The sequence below is a fragment of the Lepidochelys kempii genome, chromosome 2, assembly GCF_965140285.1.
Source record: "Lepidochelys kempii isolate rLepKem1 chromosome 2, rLepKem1.hap1, whole genome shotgun sequence".
NCBI lineage: Eukaryota > Metazoa > Chordata > Testudines > Cheloniidae > Lepidochelys > Lepidochelys kempii.
In genome coordinates this window covers 178,652,902-178,678,720 of record NC_136381.1, presented here as the reverse complement: position 1 = coordinate 178,678,720, position 25,819 = coordinate 178,652,902, and the positions used below count along the sequence as shown (strand labels likewise).

Sequence of the window (25,819 nt, the reverse complement as noted above, 5' to 3'; positions counted from 1 at the left end):
GGAGTGCCACTTTTCTAATTGCTGGTAACCAGACTCCTGAGGCCCCGCCTCAGGTAGGAGGCAGCTCCAGCTGAGCAGGGGCCAGCAAAGGTTAATGGTCCGGCGCCTTCCCCCACACCCCGTAACCAGGATTTTGGTGTCCTGTTGAAAACCAGGCACCTGGGCACCCTGACACAAAAGCCAAAAAGTGGACTGTGCAGGTAAAACCCAGACAGGCGACAACCCTAGCACAATATTGGTGTTTCTTAGAGACCCACCTCCTGGAGTCAAGTGATTAGATGAGAATCTCAACTTTTTTTTTTTTTTTTTTTTTGCATTTTGCACTTCCTGGTAATGGAGCACATTTGAAAGCGTGATCCACGTGCACCTTTAAGGCTCAAAAGACAAAGCAAAAGAACGCATGTTTTAGTCACTCCTTTATCTGTCTTCAACTCTTATTATTTTTAAGTCTGTCTCATGACAGGGAGGGGCGGGGGTGGGGTGAGGTGAGCTGCAGCTGCTGCCCCAGCTCCGCTCCCCGGGGCGCGTCCTCTCTGGCCGGGATTTAATCCCTGTTGCCACGGTTACCTCCCCGCAAGGGTCTGAGGCGCTCCCAGCCCGGCCACCGGGCACAAGCGTGCCAAGCTGGCCGTAGAACCCGGGGGCTGCCCCAAGGCCCGCCCCAGCCCCAGCCCCAGCCCCGCCTCCTGACGAGAAGGCGACGCCATGGCCGCGATTTTCGAGCTGCGGCTGCCCAGGAACGATTTTTGCCCTTATTAAAGATGGCCGCCAACTCCGCTCTCCTCCCCCCCCCTCCCCCCAATTGCCTCAAGTGGGTGTGAAGCCCGGTCTGTTAAGATGGCCGCCCGTTGCCCTGCATCCTCTGCCGCGGAGGGTGGCGGTGAGGCCGCCCTTAGCAAAGATGGCTGCTGTTCCCCCCGTTGCTTCCAGCGGGTGTGAAGGGAGCGTGCCCTTAGACAAAATGGCCGCGCTCTGTTCTCCACCGGGGCCTGCGAGCAAGGCGGGCTGCTAGCCCTGGCAGAAGAGTCTGCCCTCCTGGTAAGGGATGACCGTGTGGGGGTAGCAGGTTGAGCGAGTCGGCGCTGGAGGGAGAGAAATCTCAGTTCCCCCGCCTGAAAGAGGAGGCTCTGCGTGTGTGTGTGTGTGTGTGACTGAGGTTGAATTTGTCTCTGTGAAATGATCAGGCACAAACTGGGAGGGGGAAGTCGTCTTCAACTACAGAATTAGGAGCCCCCAGAAGTAAAAATGCCGGCGTGTGGCACAATGTACGATGGCCCCCTGGATAACGTGTGGGAAGTAGACGAGAAATACAAACATAACTAAAATATCTGTCCTGGGGAGTGTTTTGTTTGTTTGCTTTGTTTTCATCTCATGTGAGTGAATTTACTTTTGTCTGGGGGGATTTTTGACCGGTTTGGTTTGATGATGGTCCTCAGGATTGCCAACTCTCATGCCAAGTATTTAGTTATGACGTCATATTTCTTGATCCCCAGCGGCTGTAATCGTGCTGTTAGCCAAGGGTCTCGGCTTTCACTTAAAAAAAAATCTAATCCGCATGGTTGGGGAGGAAGGGGGAGGGACGACTTGAAAATGCAAACTCTGAAGGCTCCAGCATCAAAAGTGAATCCAAAATATATTATTTTTAAGACAGCTGGATTGTGAATATTTTATTTTGAGGTCTCATTCATAATTTTTAAATGCTTGGGGTTAGGAAGGCATCTTCTCTCTCTTCCTGTGGCCCTGGTGTGGGGAAAGGAATTGAGTGAAGCACACAGGACAACAGAAACTATTTTCTCCTTGCATATTGTGCTCTTTGTCTCAAAGTGTTTACTAGGAAAGCATTGTGATAATAGGGGAAGGGAGTGGGAAAAGTGTGACTTTTGGGAATGGGAGTGGATTGAAGATAACATGGGTGCCTGTATATGAAAATGACAGGTTTCAGAGTAGGCACCGTGTTAGTCTGTATTCGCAAAAAGAAAAGGAGTACTTGTGGCACCTTAGAGACTAACCAATTTATTTGAGCATAAGCTTTCGTGAGCTACAGCTCACTTCATCAGATGCATTCAGTGGAAAATACAGTGGGGAGATTTATATACATAGAGAACATGAAACAATGGGTATTACCATACACACTGTAACGAGAGTGATCACTTAAGATGTGCTATTACCAGCAGGAGAGGGAGTGGATGGGTCATTACACAAAGTAAAACTATTTCCCCGTGTTTATCCCACTCCCACCGTCCCTCAGATGTTCTTGTCAACTGCTGGAAATGGCCCACCTTGATTGTCACTACAAAAGGGGTGTCGTCGTCGTCCCGTTCCCCCCCCGCTGGTGATAGCTCACCTTAAGTGATCACTCTGGTTACAGTGTGTATGGTAACACCCATTGTTTCATGTTCTCTGTGTATATAAATCTCCCCACTGTATTTTCCACTGAATGCATCTGATGCAAGCTCACGAAAGCTTATGCTCAAATAAATTTGTTAGTCTCTAAGGTGCCACAAGGACTCCTTTTCTTTTTGTATATGAAAATGTGTACCACCACACCTCTCTTATCAGTAACAGAGGAATGCAAGTGAACAGACATATCTGTATTGTATACATCTCTCATCAGTCCCTCCAGTCTGCTTTATTGCTTTGTCCCAGAAGAAGCAGGGTGGCGTAATAGATAGGGCATTGGAGTGGAATTACTATTTCTGTCCTCAGGCTTTCCTTGTGTTGTCCCGTTATCCAGGGGGCCAGTCTATGGAGCAGTCTTCTAAATTTCAGCCAGTGATCCTCTCTTTCTTTTCGGTTCAAGTCAATTGATCTCTGACCTATTGGACCTCTTTTCTTCCTGTTTACATGCTCTTTCTTTCCTTCTGCCCCTGCACCTTTTTTTATTAGCTTTTCCAATTCTGGGGACTGCTGTGAAAGTACTTAAGGGACCAATAAAAACAGGTCATTTAGTGATGGTGGTTTAATTAAACTATAATATTTGGTACTTACATAGCGCCTTCCATTCTGTGATTGCAAAGCGCTTTACAGACATGAATACCTTAAGCCTGATAACAATTCTGTGAGATGGCAATATGTGTATTATCCATGTTTTCCAGATGGGGAAACTGAGGTATAAATACATTAAGTGACTCAGTTTGGTGATGTGTGTGACTTTGAACAGGAGCCAGGATTCTTGGATCCCCAGTCTTGTCTTTTAACTACTAGAGCATCTCCCCTCCCTAAAGATTGAACAAAATAATACTAAAAACTTTGGAAGTTGTTGCTTACGATGAAGACTGCATATTGGAAGTGGAATCCATAAAACAGACTTTGCTGTAATTCTCTTAAGCCATTTTCAAGTGGCTGCATTTTCTGGATTGCACAGATCCAACCAAGTCATTTTAGCCTCTCTGTGCTTTATTCAGTACAAAAGTTAAAACAACCCACTTAGTCTTTTAATCTTTAATAAACTTCAGCTGGAAACAGCTAATCCTTTTACTCAAAATATAAAGAAATCTTTCTAATCGAGGCATAAAAGATGCTAAAATAGGGATGGTAAGTTTGATCTCTATAGGTGTGTTACTGTTATTGGAAACAAAGAAATTAAGAGATGGCTGAAATTATGACCTTATAAGGTGGCTTTTCTTTGACAGTCTGATTTGTTTATCTCTACAGGTGTACTGTGATAGTAAAGTGCATCCAGGTTCTAGGACCTTCTGGTTCTTCAGTTACTTTTCCTCAAAACTTGTACATGCTGCCTGTGGTTTTAACTTGATGCCTGGGAGGAAGAACTGCTCAGATTCTCACACTTTTACCACATGTACTGGAATCCTTGTTGTTACTACTACGATGTCGTGGGTGAAAGCTGCAGTCAGCCGGCCCAGTGAGGATGTGTTTGATGAAGATGCTGATGAACTGCATCTAGTGCAGAAAGAATGGAAGAGCACCATGGAGAAAAGAGTCAAAGTATTTTTTATAACCGTTACTTTATTTTTAGTAGCCTTTTGGCCATTTTCTTTCATATATAAATTGATACCTGCATGAGTGATTTAAGGGAAAATGGAGGATGGCTATTTAAAAGTTATTGTAGATCAATTTGTTCCATATGAAACTAAAAACTGAGCGAGTTATTAAGGAAATGTTACCAACCAGAACACACTTGAGATTCTTCTAGGGGGAGAGTGCCTGCAAACTGAGAAATTGTAGCCAAAATTCTGTATATCTAATCTGCTCTTGGTGCATACTATATTTATGTTTGTAACTCCCTCAACTACTCATGGGTGTTCTTTGTATAAATTCCTGAACCTCAATAGGAGGTTAGATCATCAGAGGCAAAAATATGCAAATTTAGTTATGCAACTGTTCACCTGATTGATGGAGATCACAGTGATAGCAAAATGGTCCCTGGCCACAGTTTCCCTTGGAAAAGACAAAAGTGGGAGGTCAGGCTGGCAGGAAGAATCTTCTGAATTCTAATCTCAGTTCTGCCACTGGCCTGCTCTTTGGCCTTGAGTACATTTGCTCCAGCTGTAAAATGAGGGAATAATATGTTTCTATCTCCCAAGTGTGTTATGAGTATTAATGAGTTTGCATAGTACATTGAACATATATATATTCAAGTATGAAAAAAGATTGTTACCAGGAGGAGGAAGAAAAATTGTTTTTCTTAACCTCTGAGGATAGGATAAGAAGCAATAGGCTTAAATTGCAGCAAGGGAGGTTTAGGTTGGACATTAGGAAAAACTTCCTGCCAGGGTTGTTAAGAACTGGACTAAATTGCCTAGGGAGGTTGTGGAATCTCCATTATTGGAGATTTTTAAGAGCAGGTTAGACAAACACCTGTCAGTAATGGTCTAGATCAGTGGTTCTCAAAGTCGGTCCACCGCTTGGTCAGGGAAAGCCCCTGGCGGGCTGGACCAGTTTGTTTACCTGCCACATCCTCAGGTTCAGCCGATCACTGCTCCCACTGGCCGCGGTTCGCTGCTCCAGGCCAATGGGGGCTGCGGGAAGGGTAGCCAGCACCTCCCTTGGCCCGTGCTACTTCTCACAACCCCCATTGGCCTGAAGCCGCGATCAGCTGAACCTGCGGATGTGGCAGGTAAACAAACCTGCGGATGTGGCAGGTAAACAAACCAGTCCGGCCCGCCGGGGCGGACCGGCTTTGAGAACCAGTGGTCTAGATAATTAGTCCTGACACAAGTGCAGGGGACTGGACTAGATGACCTCTCGAGGTCCCTTCCAGCTCTATGATTCTATAAATGCCATATGTTATCAGGTATCTGGTTTGTCTGGCTGGAGAGAGAGAGATGGAATTTAACCAAAACAAAGTTCAGACTCAGAGCAGGTGTATCATGATAGGAGATCTGTGTTTGTAAATTATGAGTGATATAATTAAACAAGGCAAATGAAGATGTATGAGCCATATCTTAGCATTTTTTTAAATAGTGGAAATCACCACTTAAATCAATGGCAGGTCCAGATTAAAAATCAGCAGTTCGTTGTAGCCCTATAGTAACCAATATGTAGTAATTCCTCTAATTTGTCTTTCTATAGAACTGAAAATAACAGTGAAAAATTAATTTTTATAAAGGCTCATTTTAACAAAGAAATCTTAAAATCCTGCAGGGTCAGACGAAGGGCAAAACTCCAACTTCAGCTGGTATTGTATTAGACCCTTAGGATTTGATCTCATGCCATTTACTTTAATGGGCATTGGATAAACTCTTAATAAATATAGCATCACTATGAGTCATGGTGCCGGGAACATTAAACTTCTACTCTTGGGTGATCAACATCTGATCAAAATAACGGGTTGGGGGGAAAGCTATGGTCGGGGCCATAGATTAGGGAGGGTACTGCTATGGGACTAGAGCAATGGTTTTCAACCTGTGGTTGTCTGCAGACTATGTCTAAGATTTCCAAAGGGCTCAGCACCTCCATTTGAAATTTTTTAGGGATCTGCAAAAGAAAAAAGGTTGAAAACCACTGGCCTAGACAGAGCATTGTTCTTTGAAAAAGGCATCTGGATTTTGGCTACTTCAAGGAAACTTTATTCTGCTGTTTCAAGATACTCCTGATGCTAGCTCCTTGTATTACCACATCTGATATTTTCATAGTTGAAATTCCATCATCTCCAATTTCCTTGAGCAGAAAATAGTACATCTCTGAGAGCAAGTTCTATGTTTTCATTCATAGCTTCACAGCCTGGGGGTGGTGACTACCATTCCTTTTTTGTGGCAAGATGGTAAAAGGGATCCTGAAACTTTTTTGCTGTTGAAACTTGAGGTTGCAGTATGGAAGAGGACAAGAATTGCTGTTCTAATCCATGTTACTATGTGTGTAGACTAAAGAAACATTTTTATAGTACAGTCAATTATTTTGACCTTACTGTATATAGTTCTGAAAAAGGGAGTCAAAATGATCATGTTTATAAAACACCAAGAAAAGTTTGTTTTGTTCTTCTAGTTTTGTGATTCTCTCATTTCTGCTGGACAGTACAGTATACAAGTTTTGCATGCATCTAGCTAAATTAGAAAGACACATTCCAAGAACCTGAATGTTTGTATAGATTTGAGCTCTTGTATATAATTTCTTGTAAAATAATCTCTGCTTGTAGCTGGATTACTGATATCAGTAACCTTTCGTCTTGCTTACAGGAAGGTTACAGAGATGGTGTTGAGGCTGGGAAAGAGCTTTCACTTCAGCAGGGTTTCAATCGGGGTTACAAACAGGGTGCTGAGTTGATGATGACCTGTGGCCAACTCAAAGGGATCCTTAGGTAAATGTTGAAGCTTTGAGACTGTGGTGTGTTTATATGAAAATCTGGATCTACTGTTCGTCAACTGCTGAGAAGACTTAGGATAATACTTTCAAAAGTGACTTTGGAGCTAAAATCCCATTTTAAAAACTGAAAGTAAATTCAATTTAGACTCCCAAGTCATCTAGGTGCTTTGGAAAATTTTACTTAATCACTTCATACTTCAGATTATATTATGTAAAATATTCCTAAAATGCTATGCTATGCTATGAGTACCAGGTATAATTCTTTAGGTAGCGCTAACTGAAAATTGGCTGTGAGAAAGATGCTGTTACCTGTAAAGGCTTTAGCAAAAAAGTTGGTCTTGCATTTTAATCAGAACAGTCATTCTAGAGGTCAGTCTGACTTTCTCAGGTATGGGCCATGGTCCTGTCACTGAGAACTCTGCCTCAGCATTTCTTACCCTTGGCTCTGTTAGCTGAGGCATCCTTGTGGAGCACAGTTCTGCCCTTGGACGGAAGAGTACGTAACCCAATGCAACCATCTATACATAGTAGTGTAGTAGGAACTACACAACTATGTGATAGTGGCTGTTGCTATTACAATTGTTCTTCAGAACCAAAAATGTAGTGTGGTAATTCTTAGCCCTCCTCCCATTCCTCACTTGAAATTAACAGGATCTTAGTGGTTCAGTGAGTTATCTGAATCTACACTTTTGGCTGAATATTCAGCTTTTCCTGTTGAACCTTCCTGAAACACACATGCATGAAATGTACATACAAAAATGGAAAAAGAAAAGGAGTACTTGTGGCACCTTAAAGACTAACCAATTTATTTGAGCATAAGCTTTCGTGAGCTACAGCTCACTTCATCGGATGCATACTGTGGAAAGTGTAGAAGATCTTTTTATATACACACAAAGCATGAAAAAATACCTCTTCCCATCACTCTCCTGCTGCTAATAGCTTATCTAAAGTGACAGGTTTCAAAGTAACAGCCGTGTTAGTCTGTATTCGCAAAAAGAAAAGGAGTACTTGTGGCACCTTAGAGACTAACCAATTTATTTGCGCATGAGCTTTCGTGAGCTACAGATCACTTCATCGGATGCATACCGTGGAAACTGCAGCAGACATTATATACACACAGAGATCATGAAACAATACCTCCTCCCACCCCACTGTCCTGCTGGTAATAGCTTATCTAAAGTGATCATCAAGTTGGGCCATTTCCAGCACAAATCCAGGTTTTCTCACCCCTCTCCCCCCCCACCCCCCCACAACCCCACTCTCCTGCTGGTAATAGCTTATCTAAAGTGACCACTCTCCTTACAATGTGTATGATAATCAAGGTGGGCCATTTCCAGCACAAATCCAGGGTTTAACAAGAATGTCTGAGGAGGGTGGTGGGGGGTAGGAAAAACCAAGGGGAAATAGGTTACCTTGCATAATGACTTAGCCACTCCCAGTCTCTATTCAAGCCTAAGTTAATTGTATAAAATTTGCAAATGAATTCCAATTCAACAGTTTCTTGCTGGAGTCTGGATTTGTCTGGGGACACCATCACAGGGCCTAATAACATCAGCCACGCTATCAGAGGCTCGTTCACCTGCACATCCACCAATGTGATCTATGCCATCATGTGCCAGCAATGCCCCTCTGCCATGTACATTGGTCAAACTGGACAGTCTCTATGTAAAAGAATAAATGGACACAAATCAGATGTCAAGAATTATAACATTCATAAACCAGTTGGAGAACACTTCAATCTCTCTGGTCACACGATTACAGACATGAAAGTTGTGATATTACAACAAAAAAACTTCAAATCCAGACTCCAGCGAGAAACTGTTGAATTGGAATTCATTTGCAAATTTGATACAATCAACTTAGGCTTGAATAGAGACTGGGAGTGGCTAAGTCATTATACAAGGTAACCTATTTCCCCTTGTTTTTTCCTACCCCCCCCCCCCGCCACCCTCCTCAGGCGTTCTTGTTAAACCCTGGATTTGTGCTGGAAATGGCCCACCTTAATTATCATGTAAGGAAAGTGATCACTTTAGATAAGCTATTGTTAGCAGGAGAGTGGGGTGGGAGGAGGTATTTTTTCATGCTTTGTGTGTCTATAAAAAGATCTACACTTTCCACAGTATGTATCCGATGAAGTGAGCTGTAGCTCACGAAAGCTTATGCTCAAATAAATTGGTTAGTCTCTAAGGTGCCACAAGTACTCCTTTTCTTTTTGCAAATACAGACTAACACGGCTGTTACTCTGAAACCATACAAAAATGGAATTACTTTTTAACTTTGGTCACCTTTTCACCCAACCTCAAGCAAACATGCAACTCACTGAAGGTGTACAGAATCACTTTTATTTCCACCTGTTTTGTTTTTCTTTTCAGTGCACTCTTGTCTTGGTGTCACCTTAATGGACAAATTTCTGCTTTGCTGAGTAAAATAAATAACCTCCTGGCTGAAGTTGGCAAGTATGAAAAATGTGTGCTTAAGTATATGACTTCTATCAGTGCACAGCCCCACCTTGGAGAGTTATTGGATTCTGTACAGGACATGGACCTTAGTCATACAATTCCAGTGGAGAATGAATTTGATGCAACTGAAACTGGAAGACTCTGTGAAAATGAGTCTGAGTTGAGTGAAAACTGTTGCAGGAGTAATGGTGGGGCCGACTCCTTGCAGTCTGACAGTTGGAAGAGGACAAAAGAACACACACATTCTGAAAGGCCAACCCTCGCTTGGCTTAAAGAAGAGACTGCCTGCTTAGGAGAGCAGCTAGGCTTGTCACTGGACATATTACAGCATGTCCAACAACTGGAAAGCTAACTTTTCTCTTGTGCCAAATGGAAGCCAATTCTAAGAACCAACTTGACAGGCTTGTATTTTATTTGTGGCTCAAAGGGTGATGGTCATACTAGTCATTTAATTTCATGGGAATGTAGTGATCTGATTCTAATGTTTCCCTTTAAAATCTAATAAACCAACCCTTGCTCTCATCATATTCTGTTATACCTCAGTTGTTGGCAAAAAAAATAATAATAATAAGGTTACTTTCATACCTAGATTTAACTTGCAGAGGTGGAGAATACTTCATATACACAAATGCACAGCTGTCTTAATAATGCTGTAGTGGGCACTAATGTGTCTGCTACTCTGTCTGGAAGTCTAACATTTTCCTCTTAATTTATTTAACTTGCCCTTTTTAATATTCTCTTTCAGAAAAGGAACTGAATGATTCTTTAGTCTTATCCCTAGAAAACAATTGCTCCTAGAGGACCAAAAATGAAAGTAAACATTGCTATTTGGTTTAGAACAGGGGTGGGCAAACGTTTTGGCCCTAGGGTACAAAAATTGTATGGTGGCCAGGTAGGGATGGCTGTCGGGGGAGGCTATGCTGCCCCAAACAGTGTGGCGTGGCCTGGACCCTGCCCCCATTCAGCCTTCAGGAACCCCCATCCAGCCCTCCCTGCTCCTCACCCGACTGCTCCCAGGGACTCCTGCATCCTATTCAAACACCCATGCTCTCTGCCCCCTGCCCATCCCCCCGGGATACCCGTCCCCTATCCAATCCCCCTTGCTCCCCACCCCCTGCCTGCCCCCCCTAGAGTCTCCCTGCCCCCATCCAACCCTCCCTGCTCATGTTACCTGTGGGGTGGCGGAAAGGGGGACTCAGTCCTTTCCCTGTGCGTTTCCTCTGCTCATTTGGCTACTCCCCCTGGCAGTCGAACAGGGCTTGCTCCATGTCTGAGCTTAGCTGCTGGGGACAGGGGCCAAGCATTCTCGTGGTGGTGGAGGGGGGGCCCTGGCTTGCTCTGCCCCTGTCCCCAGCAGCAGGGCCCAGGCCCCTTGACTGCCTCCCTGCAACCCCTAATGCTCCTCGCTCTCCTCCCCCATCCCTGGGAACTCCCCCTGCTCCCTGTCCCCTGACTGTGCTGCCCTGGAGCACCAGGTCTGTGGTGCTATAGCTGTGCTGACTGCCTGGGCAGCATAGCTGCAGCTACAGCCACTGGGGGAGCTGTGCCTGGGAGGGGAGCAGAAGGGGAGGGGCCAGGGGCTAGGCTCCACCCTGCTCACTGCGCTGCTGGCGTGTTGGCCTGGCTCCTCCACAAGCCTGTCCTGACCCTGCTCTCTGGCAGGAGCTCGGGGGCCAGAGGGAAGGGTCCTGTGGGCCAGATGGGTCCTGCGGGCCATAGTTTGCCCCCCTCTGGTTTAGAAGGTAGTCTGGGTGGAGAACTCCTTCAAACAAGTGGGAACTGCACATACAGAAATAAGCAGTATGTGCTCCTTTCTGTTTAAATATCTGAGTGATGTTTTGCCAATTTAATTTGGTCAAAATAGAACAAAGCCTTGCATTACATCAAATTGTGCATCACAAATCTCTGGTGTAGTTAGCTCTGCTTTCAGAGCATCACTTCACTGAAACTGATTGCAGTACCAAGGACAAAACTTCATCTGAAGCAGGTGGTTAAAACACAAAAGGCTCTTCCCTCACCACTGTTTTAACCAAGCTGTAACTATTAAGACTGGGCAATTCACTTCAGTTTTTCTATTTAAAGTAGAACTGTAGTGTACTGGAGCATATTCCTTCCTAAACCAGTGCCTGCCATATGTGTAACTTTCCAAGAAAGCTCCTTAAACTACCAAAGGCAAGAGGATCTAAGCAAGACTGCATTTGTCTTAAATATCATTTTAAAATCTGTTGGAGTCACTGGAAATCAATTATATAGTTGGAAAATCTTGGATGATTTTTGCCACTTGTGGTAATGCATCTGATTGTTAAGGGTTTAAAAAAAATTGCCAGCCAACTTTGGCACTGTACATTTGACTACATACAATAGAGGATGTAGGCCAGTTCTGCTGTAGCTGTGAGGTACTCAAAATGCAGCACAACTACTGTCTGAAGTGCAGAGCCAGAATACAGCTCTCTGCAGAGATAGAGGGGTGGGGATTTTGTGGCTTGCTTGGGAAGTGATGGGGTTGAAGCTGTGGAGACTCACTGTGCCTTTTGATGTGGTTATGCATAGCAGCATCTGACCCCTAATTCAACATATGGGCAATAGTACCTGCTGTGCCAAATGAGTGAAGTGGGTTTTGCTTGTGTTAGTGAGAATTATTTTCCCTCTATCTCATCTTTATTTTGGGTATTGGAGGAATACTAAATTTTTTGCCATATCTAGGGTTCTCATCTTCATCTGAAACACCAACATTATCACCTTCTGTGGCAGATAAGAGACTGGATTAGATGGACAGGTAATCTGCACAAGAGTTGCAAATCCTTAAGGCATTAAATATACCAGGTAACAAAAATGAAAGTTTATTCTACATCTTAGGGGAAAGCCAGAATGGAAGCTAGATAATAACCTTATTACAGGACCAGAGTTGCTTGTGGATGGAACTTTTAGCCTTGTTGTAGGCCTTGTTAACTTATTTTAATATGTAATTCAATTTTTTTTAAAAACTGTGTGCCATGAGATTTTTTTTTAAATGCAATTGCCACCCTTTTTCCTCTTTAAACTTCAAAAGGTGTGTTATGCTCCTACTGCTTGGCATATCAGTTTCCCTGAAATCAGACTTGGCCTTGCCCCTCCACTAAAATGGTTCTTATTCAGTTACAATATCTGTTCTCCATCCCCTGCCTTATCTACTGAGACATGATTGATCACACTCTTTCAGGCTTCAAAGAATGCTTTTCTGCTCCTTCAGCTGTTTCCAGTTATGTAATATTTAAGCAATAAATATAACTGTACTCAGCATTGATAAGTTGCATGCTTTCAATAGAGATTTTACTTTTTATGGACAAATACCCTAGAAGCAGTATATTTGGTGTAGTAAGTTTGTCTGGTCTGAGACTAGTTGAACAGGAGACCCTTTGCCAAGGGGTCTGTGTGTCACAGGCATATCAGCTACAATTTTCTACACACTACTCCTATAACCCGCCACATTTCTTATGGCTGTCTCCTTATTTATCCTAACACACTGCAGTTGTCACTTTCTATTGTTCTTGTTTAAGCAGACTGCAAATTCTTCTGGGCATGAAGTCTGGGTTTGTTTAGTACGTCAGTATTCATTTGTTCAGTACTGTCTTACGCACATTTCTCACCATATAAATCAATTCTAGCACCTGCAAGACAAGAATGCTAAGTAGGACTTCTCACTATCTATACCTGTTAAGTTGCCACTACATAAGTTTTCATCTGGTTGAAAGTATGATTAGTCAAAGGCCAAAAACAAAAATTTGGATGGTTTGCTTATCACCTACATTCAGTGGATTTGAGAGCAGTTAACAAAAAAAACCCCACAATTCTGCTATAACATTTTTGCACTCCAACAACTGAATTTTAAGTTTTCAAGCCTAATATCAGGCTAATCCTCCATGAAGACAAGTCATTGGGCAGAATTTAAAACTAAAAAGTTATAGCCATTTATTTGCAAAATTATTTTATTGTACAACTGTATGACCTAAACTCCCTATTATCGAGAACTCTTTTTGCAGAAAGAGGACATTAAACCAATACCGGGGGGGGAAGGAGGGGGAGCTTTTCATTTACTGCACAGTTCCACTTTTGAGTGAATTTAACATGGGGAATGGTGCAAAGAAGTCAAAACTCATTTGCATCAAATTGCACTTGTGCACAAAATAGCTTACGCGCAGACTGTTTCAAACAATAGTTCCTTTCCCCTTCTACCTTTCTTACAAATTTTTCCATTACATTTTAAAAAAATGTAAATGCAACATCATGGTTTAATAAATGGAACCGCACAAAGAAAAAACAAACAAACAAATAAACAATCTTAAGGTTACAGCAATATAACTTGGCTACATTGCCTGTTATATGTACACCTACAAATATTTAAGAAACAGCCACCTAAAGAATACATGCCCATATATGCATTATGGGTTAAAGTAAGGTTGCTACAGTAGTGATCATTTCACTTTTCAAAGTTTGCATTTACATTAAACTATTTTAACTTGTTTTGCATTTAGCAATCTGCAGGGTTGAAAAGATTTAATTTTAAGAGGAATCCTGCCAGACAGAAGTATTGATCTTGCCAAATTCTCCTCTACTGTTTGATCTATCAATAGATATTGTCTCAAGACACTACAAAAAAGTGACATGGAACCACAGTAAACATCAGATGAGTATTTGCTTTAGTTATACTGATATATCACAAATCGCACACTCGGTACTGGCCGTGGAGCTGCTTGCCTCCATGCCAGAATTTAGCATGCTGGCTCCAGAAAGATTTGCTCCAGTACTGTTAGAAGATGCAGTTTGCTTGCAGGTCACTTCAGGATTTTGCTCAGAGATAACGTCCATATTTTGTATTTCACCATCAACTTTCATTGTGACAGCATTCTTGAAAATAGCTCTCATGACGAGAGGGACAGACATACAACTGAGGGGAAAAAGGAGTTGAGAACATTATTCACTACAACATTAACCACTCAGTCTCAGCCACTGTTTAAAAAAAAAGAACACACACTCGTGATGAAATGTTCCCTGAGCTCATGCAGTCCTCCCACACTGAAAGAATGCATGGAGGCCAACAATGGCAGAGTCCAGGAAAGCAGAAAATGAACACCAGGACAGGAGGGACGAGCAAGATGAGGTGGCAGGATGCAATGCTGAGGCTACTGGGGGAATCAAACTGATATGTTCCAGCATCTGGTGGAGCTGCAAGAAAGGCAGCAGGAGCACAGACCGCTGCTGCAGCCTCTGTGTAACCGCCCGCCCTCCTCCCCAAGTTTTATAGTCCCCTTACACAGATGCCCAAGAACGCGGGCATGGTGGGGGGGGGGTCCCCTTTGGGCACCCAATCACTCCATCCCAGAGGACTGCTCAAGCAACAAAAGGCTGGCCTTTAGTAAGTTTTGAAGTGCAGTGTGGTCTTGTCCTTCCTTCCTCCCCTACCCCCCCCCGTGCGCTTCCCTCCTCTCCCACCCCCCCAGGCTACCTTGGCAGATATCCCCCTCTTTGTGTGATGAATTAAATAAAGAATGCATGATTTTGAAACAATGACTTTATTGCCTCTGCAAGCGGTGAACAAAGCGGGGAGGGCGGTTGCCTTACAGGGAAGTAGAGTGAACCAAGGGGGTGGGTTTTCATCAAGGAGAAAAACAGAACTGTCACACCGTAGCATGGCCAGTCATGAAACTGGTTTTCAAAGCTTCTCTGATGCGCAGCGCACCCTGCTGTGCTCTTCTAATCACCCTGGTGTCTGGCTGCATGTAATCAGTGGCCAGGCGATTTGCCTCAACCTCCCACCCCGCCATAAACGTCTCCCCCTTACTCTCAGATATTGCGGAGCACACAGCAAGCAGCAATAACAATGGTAAGACCTCAGCAAAACCAATATTCCCGAGTCAGTAAACTGCACCAGCGTGCTTTTAAATGTCCAAATGCACATTCTACCACCATTCTGCACTTTGCTCAGCCTATAGTTGAACAGCTCCTTACTACTGGCCAGGGTGCCTGCATACGGCTTCATGAGCCATGGCATTAAGGGGTAGGCTGGGTCCCCAAGGATAACTATAGGCATTTCAACATCCCCAACAGTTATTTTCTGGTCTGGTCAGCTGTTCAAACAGACCAGAGTTCCTGAAGATGTGAGCGTCATGTACCTTTCCCAGCCATCCCACGTTGATGTCGGTAAAACGTCCCTGGTGATCCACCAGTGCTTGCAGCACCATTGAAAAGTACCCCTTGCGGTTTACGTACTGGCTGCCAAGGTGGTCCAGTCCCAAGATAGGGATATGCGTTCCGTCTATCGCCCCACCACAGTTAGGGAACCCCATTGCAGCAAAGCCATCCACTATGACCTGCACATTTTCCAGAGTCACTACCCTTAATAGCAGCAGCTCAGTGATTGCGTTGGCTACTTGGATCCCCCCCCACAGTAGATTTGTCCATTCCAAATTGATTCCTGACTGACTGGTAGCTGTCTGGCATTGCAAGGTTCCACAGGGTTATTGCCACTTTCTTCTGAACTGTGAGGGCTGTTCTCATCTTGGTATTCCTGTGCTTCAGGGCAGGGGAAAGCAAGTCACAAAGTTCCATGAAGGTGCCCTTAACGCATGCGAAAGTTTCACAGCCACTGGGAATCATCCCAGACCTGCAACACTATGTGGTCCCACCAGTCTGTGCTTGTTTCACGGGTCCAGAATTGGCGTTCCACAGCATGAGCCTGCCCCTTTGCCACCAGGATGTCCAAATTGCCGGGGCCCATACTTTGAGAGAAGTCTGCGTCCGTGTCCTCATCACTCTCGTCACTGTGCTGCTGTCACCTCCTCGCCCGCTTTTGCAAATTCTGGTTCTGCACATACTGTAGGATAATGCGTGAGGTGTTTACAATGCTCATAACTGCCGCAGTGATCTGAGCAGGCTCCATGCTTGCCGTGGTATGGAGTCTGCAGGAGAGCAGAGTTGCAGCAGAAGCAGTGGCTGACAACAGATGCCACGAGAATAGATATTTATAGAGAACAATGAGAGGACCTGTGAGGTGGATTCATGAGAGCAGAGTTGCAGCGGAAGCGGTGGACGATGACGGTTTAGCACCGCGCACATTTCCCGAGGAAGATCACATGTGTCCGGGAGCCCATGACAGACAGCATGGAGAAATTTGCTAGAGAGACAATAGCGGCAGAGCAGAGTTGCAGGGGAAGAGGTGGATGACAACAGTTAGCAGTCCTACTACACCATCTGCTGAAAGCAGTATAGCGTCGGCACGAAAAAAAAGGCTGCCATTGCTTTCACGGAGGCAGGGGCGACTGACGACACGTACCCAAAACCACCCGCGACAATGTTTTTGCCCCATCAGGCATTGGGAGCTTACCCCAGAATTCTAATGGGCAGCGGAGACTGTGGGAAAGCTACGCACAGTGCACCGCTCCGTAAGTCGATGCTAGCCACAGTAGTGAGGACACGCTCCGCCGACTTAATGCGCTTAGTGTGGACATACGCAATCAACTGTATAAAATCGATTTCTAAAAATCGACTTCTATAATATCGACCTAATTTCATAGTGTAGACATACTCTTAGGTAGATCCAAGTTTGGGATTTACGGTTTTACTTTTAATGAGCGCTTAAGTTGACAGCATTCACCTTACAATTAGAAAACTATAGATTTTAAGATCATTCTCATGTGTTGTATGAAGTTTTAAAAGAATAGAGAGCCTCAGTCCTGACTTCTTATCCACATTAGGGCCGTTTTTACAAAAAAGTGGGTTTCTACCTTCTCTACTACTAGTTCAGCTGAACCAGAATTAGCAATAGCAGGAGCCCAAATGTACAATGCTCTAGCTGCAGCAGCAATTTCCCATATCTTGTTGCTTAAATTCATGGTTCAAGTCCAGCCTACATCCAACTTACAGCCAATTAATTGGACAGCTGTTTACTGACCTACATGAAATGAATTAGTGGTCTCAGTCCACTTAGTGTATGCATGTTCATTCCATAGCAGCCCCACACAATTTAGACCCTTCATCTCAGTAGAGAAGGGAAGAATTGAATAGACATGGAAAATGAACTGCTCACTCCACAGAGGTGGTGCCCTCTGGAAAACAGGAGGCACATGATGCTAAGACAGCATGGGAAAACTTGCACTGCAACTACTTCTGCTGTACCTGTTGTGTGACTAAGCAGATGTATCTACAGCTTAGCACTGGGCCCCTTTCAAGAGGATAAAAATAAATGTCTAACTTGCAAAATGTTTTTTCCACTTCCTACTGTAAAGAAGTCTTAGTTGCAGACACAAGAACTGCTAGCGTAAATGAACATATCACTAACTCAAATTGGGTAAATGAATAAATACGATATGCAAAGAAAAAAGTGACCTTTCTTTGAGAACTAAAAATATACTTTAGTAAATGCAAAAAGACAACAAGTTCATTTGATCATAGGGATGGTAGTTTTTACATTTTTTCTGAATATGCATAAAAATTATTACAATTAATAGACAATTTATACGGGTCCCAAACATTTTAGAGTAGAACACTTACCGCTCCATGACTCTTGTGATAAAGTCATTGCAGCAATTTAGAGTTACATCTTGAGGATTTGTATGAAGACTGCATCTGATTTGTCTGGAGCTCAAGACATCAGCTACCACTGAATAGGAAAAAATATGGACATTTCAAAATTGTGTGCGTTGACAAAGGTCTAGCAATATTATTTACAACCCCTGAACATTTCCCTTTGATCCAAGTATGGAAATTAAGACACGTAACATTTAATATTAATGGTTATATTTACCATAATAAACAGAATGTGCTCATATAGCTCAAATACTATTGCTGTAGGAACTATAAGCCCCAATCTCACTTATTTCAGTGGAGCTCCATGGAGGTATGGGAGTCTGTCTACCCATGTTCAATGCATTCCAGAACCAGGGCCTTAATTCTTTTACATTTCCTGACTCTTTGTTTTGAGGTGGGCAACCTTAACAAAGCATTTCCAGTTTATTTATATACATAAGCACGCAGAAGAGTGAAGCTTAGGAAGATTTTTGAGATTCACAGTACACTGTGCACATTTACAATTGAAACCCATGTCCTGACAAAACAAAGATATTTGTAAACTTGATACAAAGAAATAGCAGTGTTGAATAGTCCACACTTACCACAGGCTAAACTCTCTCCCATAGGATGCTGGAATGAGATGGAAAAGCTAGTGTCCTTTTGTGGAGACACTTCAAAATAAAGCAGCTCTGAGCAATCTGTAAGGCAGTAACTTTATTTAATAACTTGGTTTATTTAAGCTTAGCCCCATTTAAGTGAATTATACATTAGCCCTTCAAAACACTGACATCTCCGAATCTAATTATGGTCACTCTGCAGTTCAGTTTGTGCCTCTGGAAACTAAATATTGGGTGAAACATGGGTGTGCTACTTGAAAATAATTAACCTACAGAGCCCTACACAAAAATTAAGAATGCTGATAAAAAGTTCAGTCATTTCAAACAATTTGTAAATAGCAGTGGATTTGGAAAATGCACCTGCTGTGGTGGGGACGTCCAACTTACAAATACAAAACCAATCAGTAGACTATTACAGAGAAACACGCTGTACTTTGTAACATACAATTTACCTTCGTTTGTAGTGTTCTCAGAGACACAGCTGCCAATAAGAGTGTTATATGTCACTTGATGCCGAAGGATCTCAATTATAGCAGGCACACACTTTGGATGGGTAAATGGAATTTTACTGACAAGGGCTCCTGTTATACCTGATTTCTCTGTGCCCTTATTTATGAAATAACTGTGCTTCGGGCAATCTGGAAGAGACTGACGAAGAAAAACTTATTTTTGTGAGGAATGGAAACTTGGAAAGACAAGATGGCTAGTCCTGATACCAGAATGTTACAATGGATATGGTACCAAAAAAGTCTTTTGTGGGGCACACATTTGTCAAATCTGAAATCCCTGGTTGCACCTGGAAAATATCACTCAGAAACTGAGTCAACTGAGACCAAGCCCCTCTCCTGTAAAATACCTTTTAACACAGGATAATCTGCACTGAGCTTCACGCCAAGAGACCATGAGTTCTAGTCTCAGTTGTTCTTATAAGGGTAGTGAAAGTCAGAGAGAAATTAACAGCCTTTTACCTTTAATTTAGGAGAACCTAGTATCAGTCAGTCATTATACAGGTAAAATAACAGAAAGAGAGGACATTTCAGGCCGAGCCATGAACAGAGTGCTCTCACCTGACAGACCCTAATCTCATTCACTTTCCCATACTGCCTTTCAGAAGGAATGTGCTTAGCTGTGCTATCTCTTTAGCACACTTTCCCCAGAGTCAGGAATCCTGATAACCAGTTCTGATGCATGGCTAGAAAGGGTGAAAGATCCTGCAAAATAAATAACCCTCAAAAGACATGTGGGGAGATGTTTGTGTTTTTGTGTATTTACGTATGTATGAGTAGGGCCGACAATGGAATCAACAGTCCCTATCTACGCTGTATTCTGATAATTCAGAGATCAAAAGAAAATCCTAGCATTTAAATGAATTGTAAACACAGGACAGCTCTGTATTCATCTCTTTTTGAAATGTATAGCAAATAATCTGTGAATGGTGGAGGAACAAACAAATTGCCTTATGTTAATTCTATAGCCAAGTACCGGTGATGGACCTCCCTCAAAGTCATGCTAATTACCTTTTGAACTCCAACTTGTCAAAAGACATGAAATTGTATAAAAGATCCTTGGGTCCCGATTCTGTCATCTCAAATCTGCTTAGGCTTCATCAGGGGAAGACTCAGGTCCCAGTTATGCTGGTACGTCCTGAATATGATACTTGGACATTGGACAATAACCTATGAACTATTTCTAAAAGAACTCTTTGCAACTACAAAGCTCATCATCTCTGCTATGAATCTGCATCTAAATGAATTGAACTCATGTCTGTATGTATATTGATCTTTTAACCATACTCTCTCTTGTTTTTTAATAAAAGTTTAATTTAGTTAGTAAGAAGTGGCTGTAGTGTGTATTTGGGTAAGATCTAGAATATTCAATAACTTGGGAGGTCATGTGTCCGATCCTTTGGCATTGGTAGAACCTTTTCTTTTATATGATGAAATAAGATTTACAGAAATGATCATCATATTTGACATGGGTACCTGGAGGGAAACCTGAGGCTGGATCACTTTAAGGGAACTGTGTTGTTTGGACTTCTGAGTTACCAGGAAGGTAATAAAGAAGCTGTTTTATGCTGGCTTGGTAAATCTAAGTATTGGAATATCCACCAGCTTTATGAGGATTGTCTGCCCCATTCTTTGCACTTCACCCTAACTGAGTGACCATAGCTGGCCTCCACTAGGGCCCCAGTCATGCCAGTGTTCCATACTGTCTCTCAAACAATCGTGTAACTGACTGGCAGATCATGTATTGCATCTACCACCTTGGGGTAGTCCAACTACCAAATAACTTGTTTCTGCCACTGAATTGCTCCTATAGCCAAACTAGAAGAAGTTCATGGGCCGATATAAAGGGTGTGGGTTCAAACCCATCTAGTGACTCATTTGAGGGGAAAAAGGTGATATGACCTTTTTAGTGTAAAGACTCTGGAATAATTGTTGAAGCCATTTTATGTTCCAAAACGTATTTGGAAGTTTATTTAGATGTAATATTTGTTTTAATGTAATTTTAGAGCATATTTGTGTAGCAAATAAAGTATGATTGTAGCAAGCAAAAGAAAATCCACACTAGCATAAGTAACAGTGGTAGTGAAGATGCGGCATCTTAGCCCACCTTAGCACAAGCCCTCTGGAGACCCTAGACACCTACTTGGGTTGTTATTTGACACTGAAGTCCATGCTGCCTTGTCTTCACTATTATTACCCAAACTACAATCACACCTTCATTTGCTGTGTAGACATAACCTTACTGTTTCTGTCTTGGTCAAATGGGAGCTGCTGCTTTAAGAGCAGGTCAGTGCACTTAACTGAGTTCATATTAAGGAGCAATTGAGCAGGGTCAGGTGTAGAACCTTTTACCCTGTGTCCAGAGAGAGAGAGAGGAAGACCCTCCCTGTGTAAGCTCCAAAAAGGTCAGCACTTAATTTAATAAGCTTATTTTTCTAGAAAGAAAGTCTTCATTCTTGAAGGTGCAACATAAGCACTTGGTAGGAAACTGGATGCCTTAGGGCATTGCTAATAAGCGACAGAGTCTCTCACCCATATCCAGCACAGCTCTGTAGAGATTAAAGTTATTTCCATCTAATAGATATGTAGTGGCCTCTAAAGAGGAGGTCTTTGGTGGATCTCGGTTGCAGCTATCACATTGTAAACTCACCCACCATTGCCCTGCACAACCGCCATATTGCGGCGACCAAGAACTACATGGGCCATGTAGATACCCGTTATCTGTAGAGGAAGTGCCCTCTTCTCCCCCTTTCAGAATTAAGGCATGCTAGCAAAGCGGATGATGTGGGAAATTATCCCTGCCACAGGTCCGTAGATAAAGAGGCTTTCATCTACCAGGGCTGTCCTGCCAACATCTTACACCAGTACTAAATCTGGGCAGTCTTTATCATTTATGTTTAAGGTTATTTTCAAGTAGTTTGTAAATATGCAAAACAGCCTCAGTCTAGGAGCTAACATAATACAAACTAGGTGCCACAAGGAGTCCTCGTTGTTTTTGCTGACACAGACTAACACGGCTACCACTCTGAAACCTCTGAAACTATTATTTTAACCACTATGTACCAAAAAACAAAACTCAGAAAAAAACATTTAAAAAAGAAATCAGTTAAATTTATGTATAATCAAATTAACTGAAGGGGTGACTAATATTTTACACTCTTCTTTCTCCCATTCATCGTAATAAAGACTATAACAAATCGTAAATTCACTACTTTTATGGTTGTGCAGTAGGGAATTCTATTTTTAATCAGATTTAAAATGGAGTGACAGGATCTATTTTAAAATGAAAATCTAGCTGGGAAGCATCTTGGATATACTGGAGGATCTCAGATTTGAGACTAGTCACTGACAAATTCTGCTTTTGAAGAAATTAGAAGGAAAGTGGGAGATAAACTTAGTTAGGCTAAATGCTTTATCACCACCATCACTACATACAATTGACATGACTCCAGTTATTATACACAAAATAGTGTCTCCTTTGTCACCTTTATGAAGGTGTTAAATTGCCTTAAATTGTTTAAAGTAAGCAGGTTGACCGAGGTAAAAAAAACTGGAATAATATACTCCCTGATGGACATTCAGTTGTGTCAGGATTCCTGAATATTGGCATTGCTTACTGACAGACCAAAAGTGTTTACTTAGCCACATAAATGCAGACAAAGAATAAGAGCAAAATGACTTGCATGTATCAAAAGTCAGAACATACATACCACAAAGAAGCAAGAATTATTCATGGACAGATCTTCCTTGTACTCATCATTAAGGGTAAATTGAACAATCAATGCATGAAGAGAAGCTAGCTTCAGTCCATCAATCAGAACTCCTAAAGCCAGATAATTTTTAAATTAGTATTTCTGGATTAATTTGTAATTATTCATGAGACATGGAAAATGTTCATTCCATTTTTACAGAGTCATCATAAAGAACATAGGGACGTATATACCCCCATTTTACAGACTGGGAATTGAGGCACAGAAACTTGACCATGATCACACAGGAAGTCTATCATAGCTTCATATTAAATCCTGATTTCTCATGTCCCAGTCCAGTGCCTTACTCGCAAGGCTATCCATCCTCCTTATATTGTCATTTCTATACTTGGCCCTCTGCATATTTTCATCCAATGTCAGGTCACATTTACATGGATTATCACATTATTAATGTGATAATCACATCTGAGCTGATAGAAAATTCTCTGATTAGTATTCCTTTCACAGAGAAGGTAGAAAATCTGGACATCTCCTGCAAAATTAGCATGAGGGAGGTAAAAAGGAAAAGCTATGTAGAATACTCAAAAATATTTAATCTTACAGATAATTAAACATGCCTGTAAACTTCTGTATCTCTTGAATATTGGATGAGGACATAGGAAAAGGCTGATGAAACGTCAAGAAAAAGCAAGCGGACAAATCCATGCTGAGTTCATCAGTCAGTGGTAAAAAAGCAGGGTTGCTGGGAAAGAAAGGGTAGAAAGGCAAGCTTGTTAAAGAAGACACTGTTGTGACAAGGATTCTTAGTGTCCGGGTAAAATGGTATAGATGATACTCTTTCCACCTCAAGAAAAATCTCCCTCTGGAAAATGCAAGTATAGACTAGATGTCATAAAGCAAAGTCTATATGAAGATTGACAGAGAAGGAAGGTGAGCCAAAAAAACCAGGCAGAGCAGTATACAAGGATTCTTGCTTTAAATTGGTGCTCTGTGGTTCATTTTCAGTAGGGGGTGAGGGGAGTTTCCCCTCAAGCCTACCCCTTGTATTACCTGTTCAGACAGTCAGATTAAATGATGCTGTTCTAGGAATAAGAAAAGGAGTACTTGTGGCACCTTAGAGACTAACAAATTTATCTGAGCATAAGCTTTCGTGAGCTACAGCTCACTTCAAAGGATGCATTCAGTGGAAAATACAGTGGGGAGATTTATATACATAGAGAACATGAAACAATGGGTGTTACCATACACACTGTAAGGAGAGTGATCACTTAAGATGAGCTATTACCAGCAGGAGAGCGCGCGTGGGGGGGAGAAGGAACCTTTTGTAATGATAATCAAGGTGGGCCATTTCCAGCAGTTGACAAGAAGTCTAGGAACAGTGAGGGGTGTATATAAATCTCCCCACTGTATTTTCCACTGAATGCATCCGATGAAGTGAGCTGTAAGCTCACGAAAAGCTTATGCTCACGAAAGCTTATGCTCAAATAAATTGGTTAGTCTCTAAGGTGCCACAAGTACTCCTTTTCTTTTTGCGAATACAGATTAACACAGCTGCTACTCTGAAACCTGTCCTAGGAATGGTCATGCAAACAGTTTAAAATATTACACAATTTAATTACAATACACTTAATTTATATACCCTAAATAAATCTAAAGTTAGGGGCTTGATGCAGGAGTTACTGGATGAAGTTCTTTGGTCTATGTTGTAAAGGAGGTCAGACAAAATCATCTCATTGATCCTTTCTGATCTTAAGATCTGTGATTCCATGGAATTCATACAGTTAATATGAACTTGGACATAATTTTAAACTCTTTTGGGAAAACAGTCATCTGATTATGCAGAGTACTCCAAAGACGGATAATGCCGTCAATACAGTAGTGTTGCTCTTGTCTAATAATGGGTTTGCATCTCTATTATATGATCACAGGATCAATACAAATGATGTGAGGGTTTAATGTCAATGATTTGAAAGTCCATTTTTATGTTCAGAAATGTCAATCGTGCCTTTGAATCTCACCCATCTCCTGTCTGAGAATCCACAATTAACGGAGAAATGGGAAGTTTGTGTGTTGTGTTTGAACTTCCAACAGTTACAAATACTTTTATTCCACATACTTGGGAGCCTGAAGGAAGAGAGAAGACAGATATGAGTCAGTGCATTTTTTCCCCTTATGAAAATATAGATGAACATAGTGCTGGTGAAAGATGCCAGACTAGAAGGCCTGGTGTATTTCAGGTCATCTATTGTGCAGGCACAACCTAGACAGCTACAACGCAAGATCTCCATCACCTAGCCAAAGATTGCCTTAACCCAGATTGCCAAAGATGCCAGTTTGACCATCATAGCGGATGCTCTTTTGTGACATGAACATCTCTTCGCTAAGGACCAAAAGACCACCAGTTCCATTTCACACAGGTTACTGAATGACTTTTGGTTGCTCCCATGCTCGTCTTTATTAGTACCAGCAACCTAGAAGTGGCAAAGTCTCCAGTTTCCTGAATGATCATGTCCCTGCACGAAATAAGTGCATCACAGGGCTCCGTTTGCCGCAAACTATATGCATCTTTCTGGACTCTGCTAAACAAGTAGTTTACAAGTTAATTTGTTCCCACCTTAGTGCCAATCATGAAGAACCAACGCCTAGAATGGTATTTCTATAATTGTTCAACTTACAAGGAAACTTTTTACATATGAACTTGGATGTAGTGAAACTTTTACAAGAAGTAGAATCTATGCCCTAAATTGTTTCCAATTCCATTTAGCAATCTTCTGGTCAAAAGGGAACTCATATTGTAGAAAGATAGTTACTTCACTAGTATTCACTTCGCGAGTTCACCCTTTAACTATACTTGATTCTTTTCAGACTACAACTGTAACAACTAAAGTCCAGTTAAAAAAAATAAGCTATTTTAAATTGTTACCAGGATTCAGCTCTTCTTCCAGAACTTGATAGGGAGATAGATAATATTCAATGCTCATAGGGGTCCCTGAAGTAGAATTAAAAATTACAGTTGCTTACTACAAAACATCATCAATTTTGAGCTGGCAGTTAAAAAAAAAAATCCTTGAGAGAACTGGGTGCAAATGTAAAAATACACCCTCAAAAACTTACATTTGTAAGTAATGTTCAAGTCATTATAGTGTTGAATTATATTTTACTGCTAAAATCTCAGTGAGAAATGTATAGAATCAATTTAATATTTTGAAAGGTCTATTATA

General features: G+C 42.0%; 2 protein-coding genes across 3 annotated transcripts in view; one reads left to right on the top strand and one right to left on the bottom strand.

Annotated features, from left to right (window-relative positions):
• The first annotated feature begins 857 nt into the window (after positions 1–857).
• YAE1 (YAE1 maturation factor of ABCE1) lies at positions 858–9,748 on the top strand. Of its 2 annotated transcripts, none has more exons than XM_073332846.1 (4): positions 858–1,038; positions 3,655–3,945; positions 6,636–6,757; positions 9,135–9,748. In XM_073332846.1, exons 2-4 carry the CDS (start codon positions 3,754–3,756, stop codon positions 9,571–9,573), a joined length of 753 nt encoding a protein of 250 aa, XP_073188947.1. In that variant the 5' UTR covers positions 858–1,038; positions 3,655–3,753; the 3' UTR covers positions 9,574–9,748. The 2 variants fall into 2 exon arrangements, with proteins under 2 accessions (XP_073188947.1, XP_073188948.1); XM_073332847.2 differs by lacking the exon at positions 858–1,038 and adding an exon at positions 1,072–1,373.
• Positions 9,749–13,471: 3,723 nt separating this feature from the next.
• Positions 13,472–25,819, bottom strand: part of LOC140906148 (mediator of RNA polymerase II transcription subunit 1) — a 31,484-nt gene continuing 19,136 nt past the window's right edge. The window contains exons 10-17 of the mRNA XM_073329652.1: positions 25,522–25,587; positions 24,617–24,722; positions 23,216–23,340; positions 22,599–22,711; positions 18,835–19,030; positions 18,368–18,463; positions 17,748–17,856; positions 13,472–14,145 (exon numbers count right to left, since the gene is read on the bottom strand). Coding sequence (XP_073185753.1) covers positions 13,902–14,145; positions 17,748–17,856; positions 18,368–18,463; positions 18,835–19,030; positions 22,599–22,711; positions 23,216–23,340; positions 24,617–24,722; positions 25,522–25,587 — 1,055 coding nt within the window. The 3' untranslated portion in view covers positions 13,472–13,901. The remainder of the gene's footprint in view (positions 14,146–17,747; positions 17,857–18,367; positions 18,464–18,834; positions 19,031–22,598; positions 22,712–23,215; positions 23,341–24,616; positions 24,723–25,521; positions 25,588–25,819) is intronic.

Excerpts from the sequence above, each read along its gene's own strand:
- YAE1 (XM_073332846.1), top strand. The coding sequence starts at position 3,754 with ATGCCTGGGAGGAAGAACTGCTCAGATTCTCACACTTTTACCACATGT. Across the intron at positions 3,946-6,635 it reads CCATGGAGAAAAGAGTCAAA|GAAGGTTACAGAGATGGTGT; the intron begins GTATTTTTTATA and ends TCTTGCTTACAG. Across the intron at positions 6,758-9,134 it reads CAACTCAAAGGGATCCTTAG|TGCACTCTTGTCTTGGTGTC; the intron begins GTAAATGTTGAA and ends TTTTCTTTTCAG.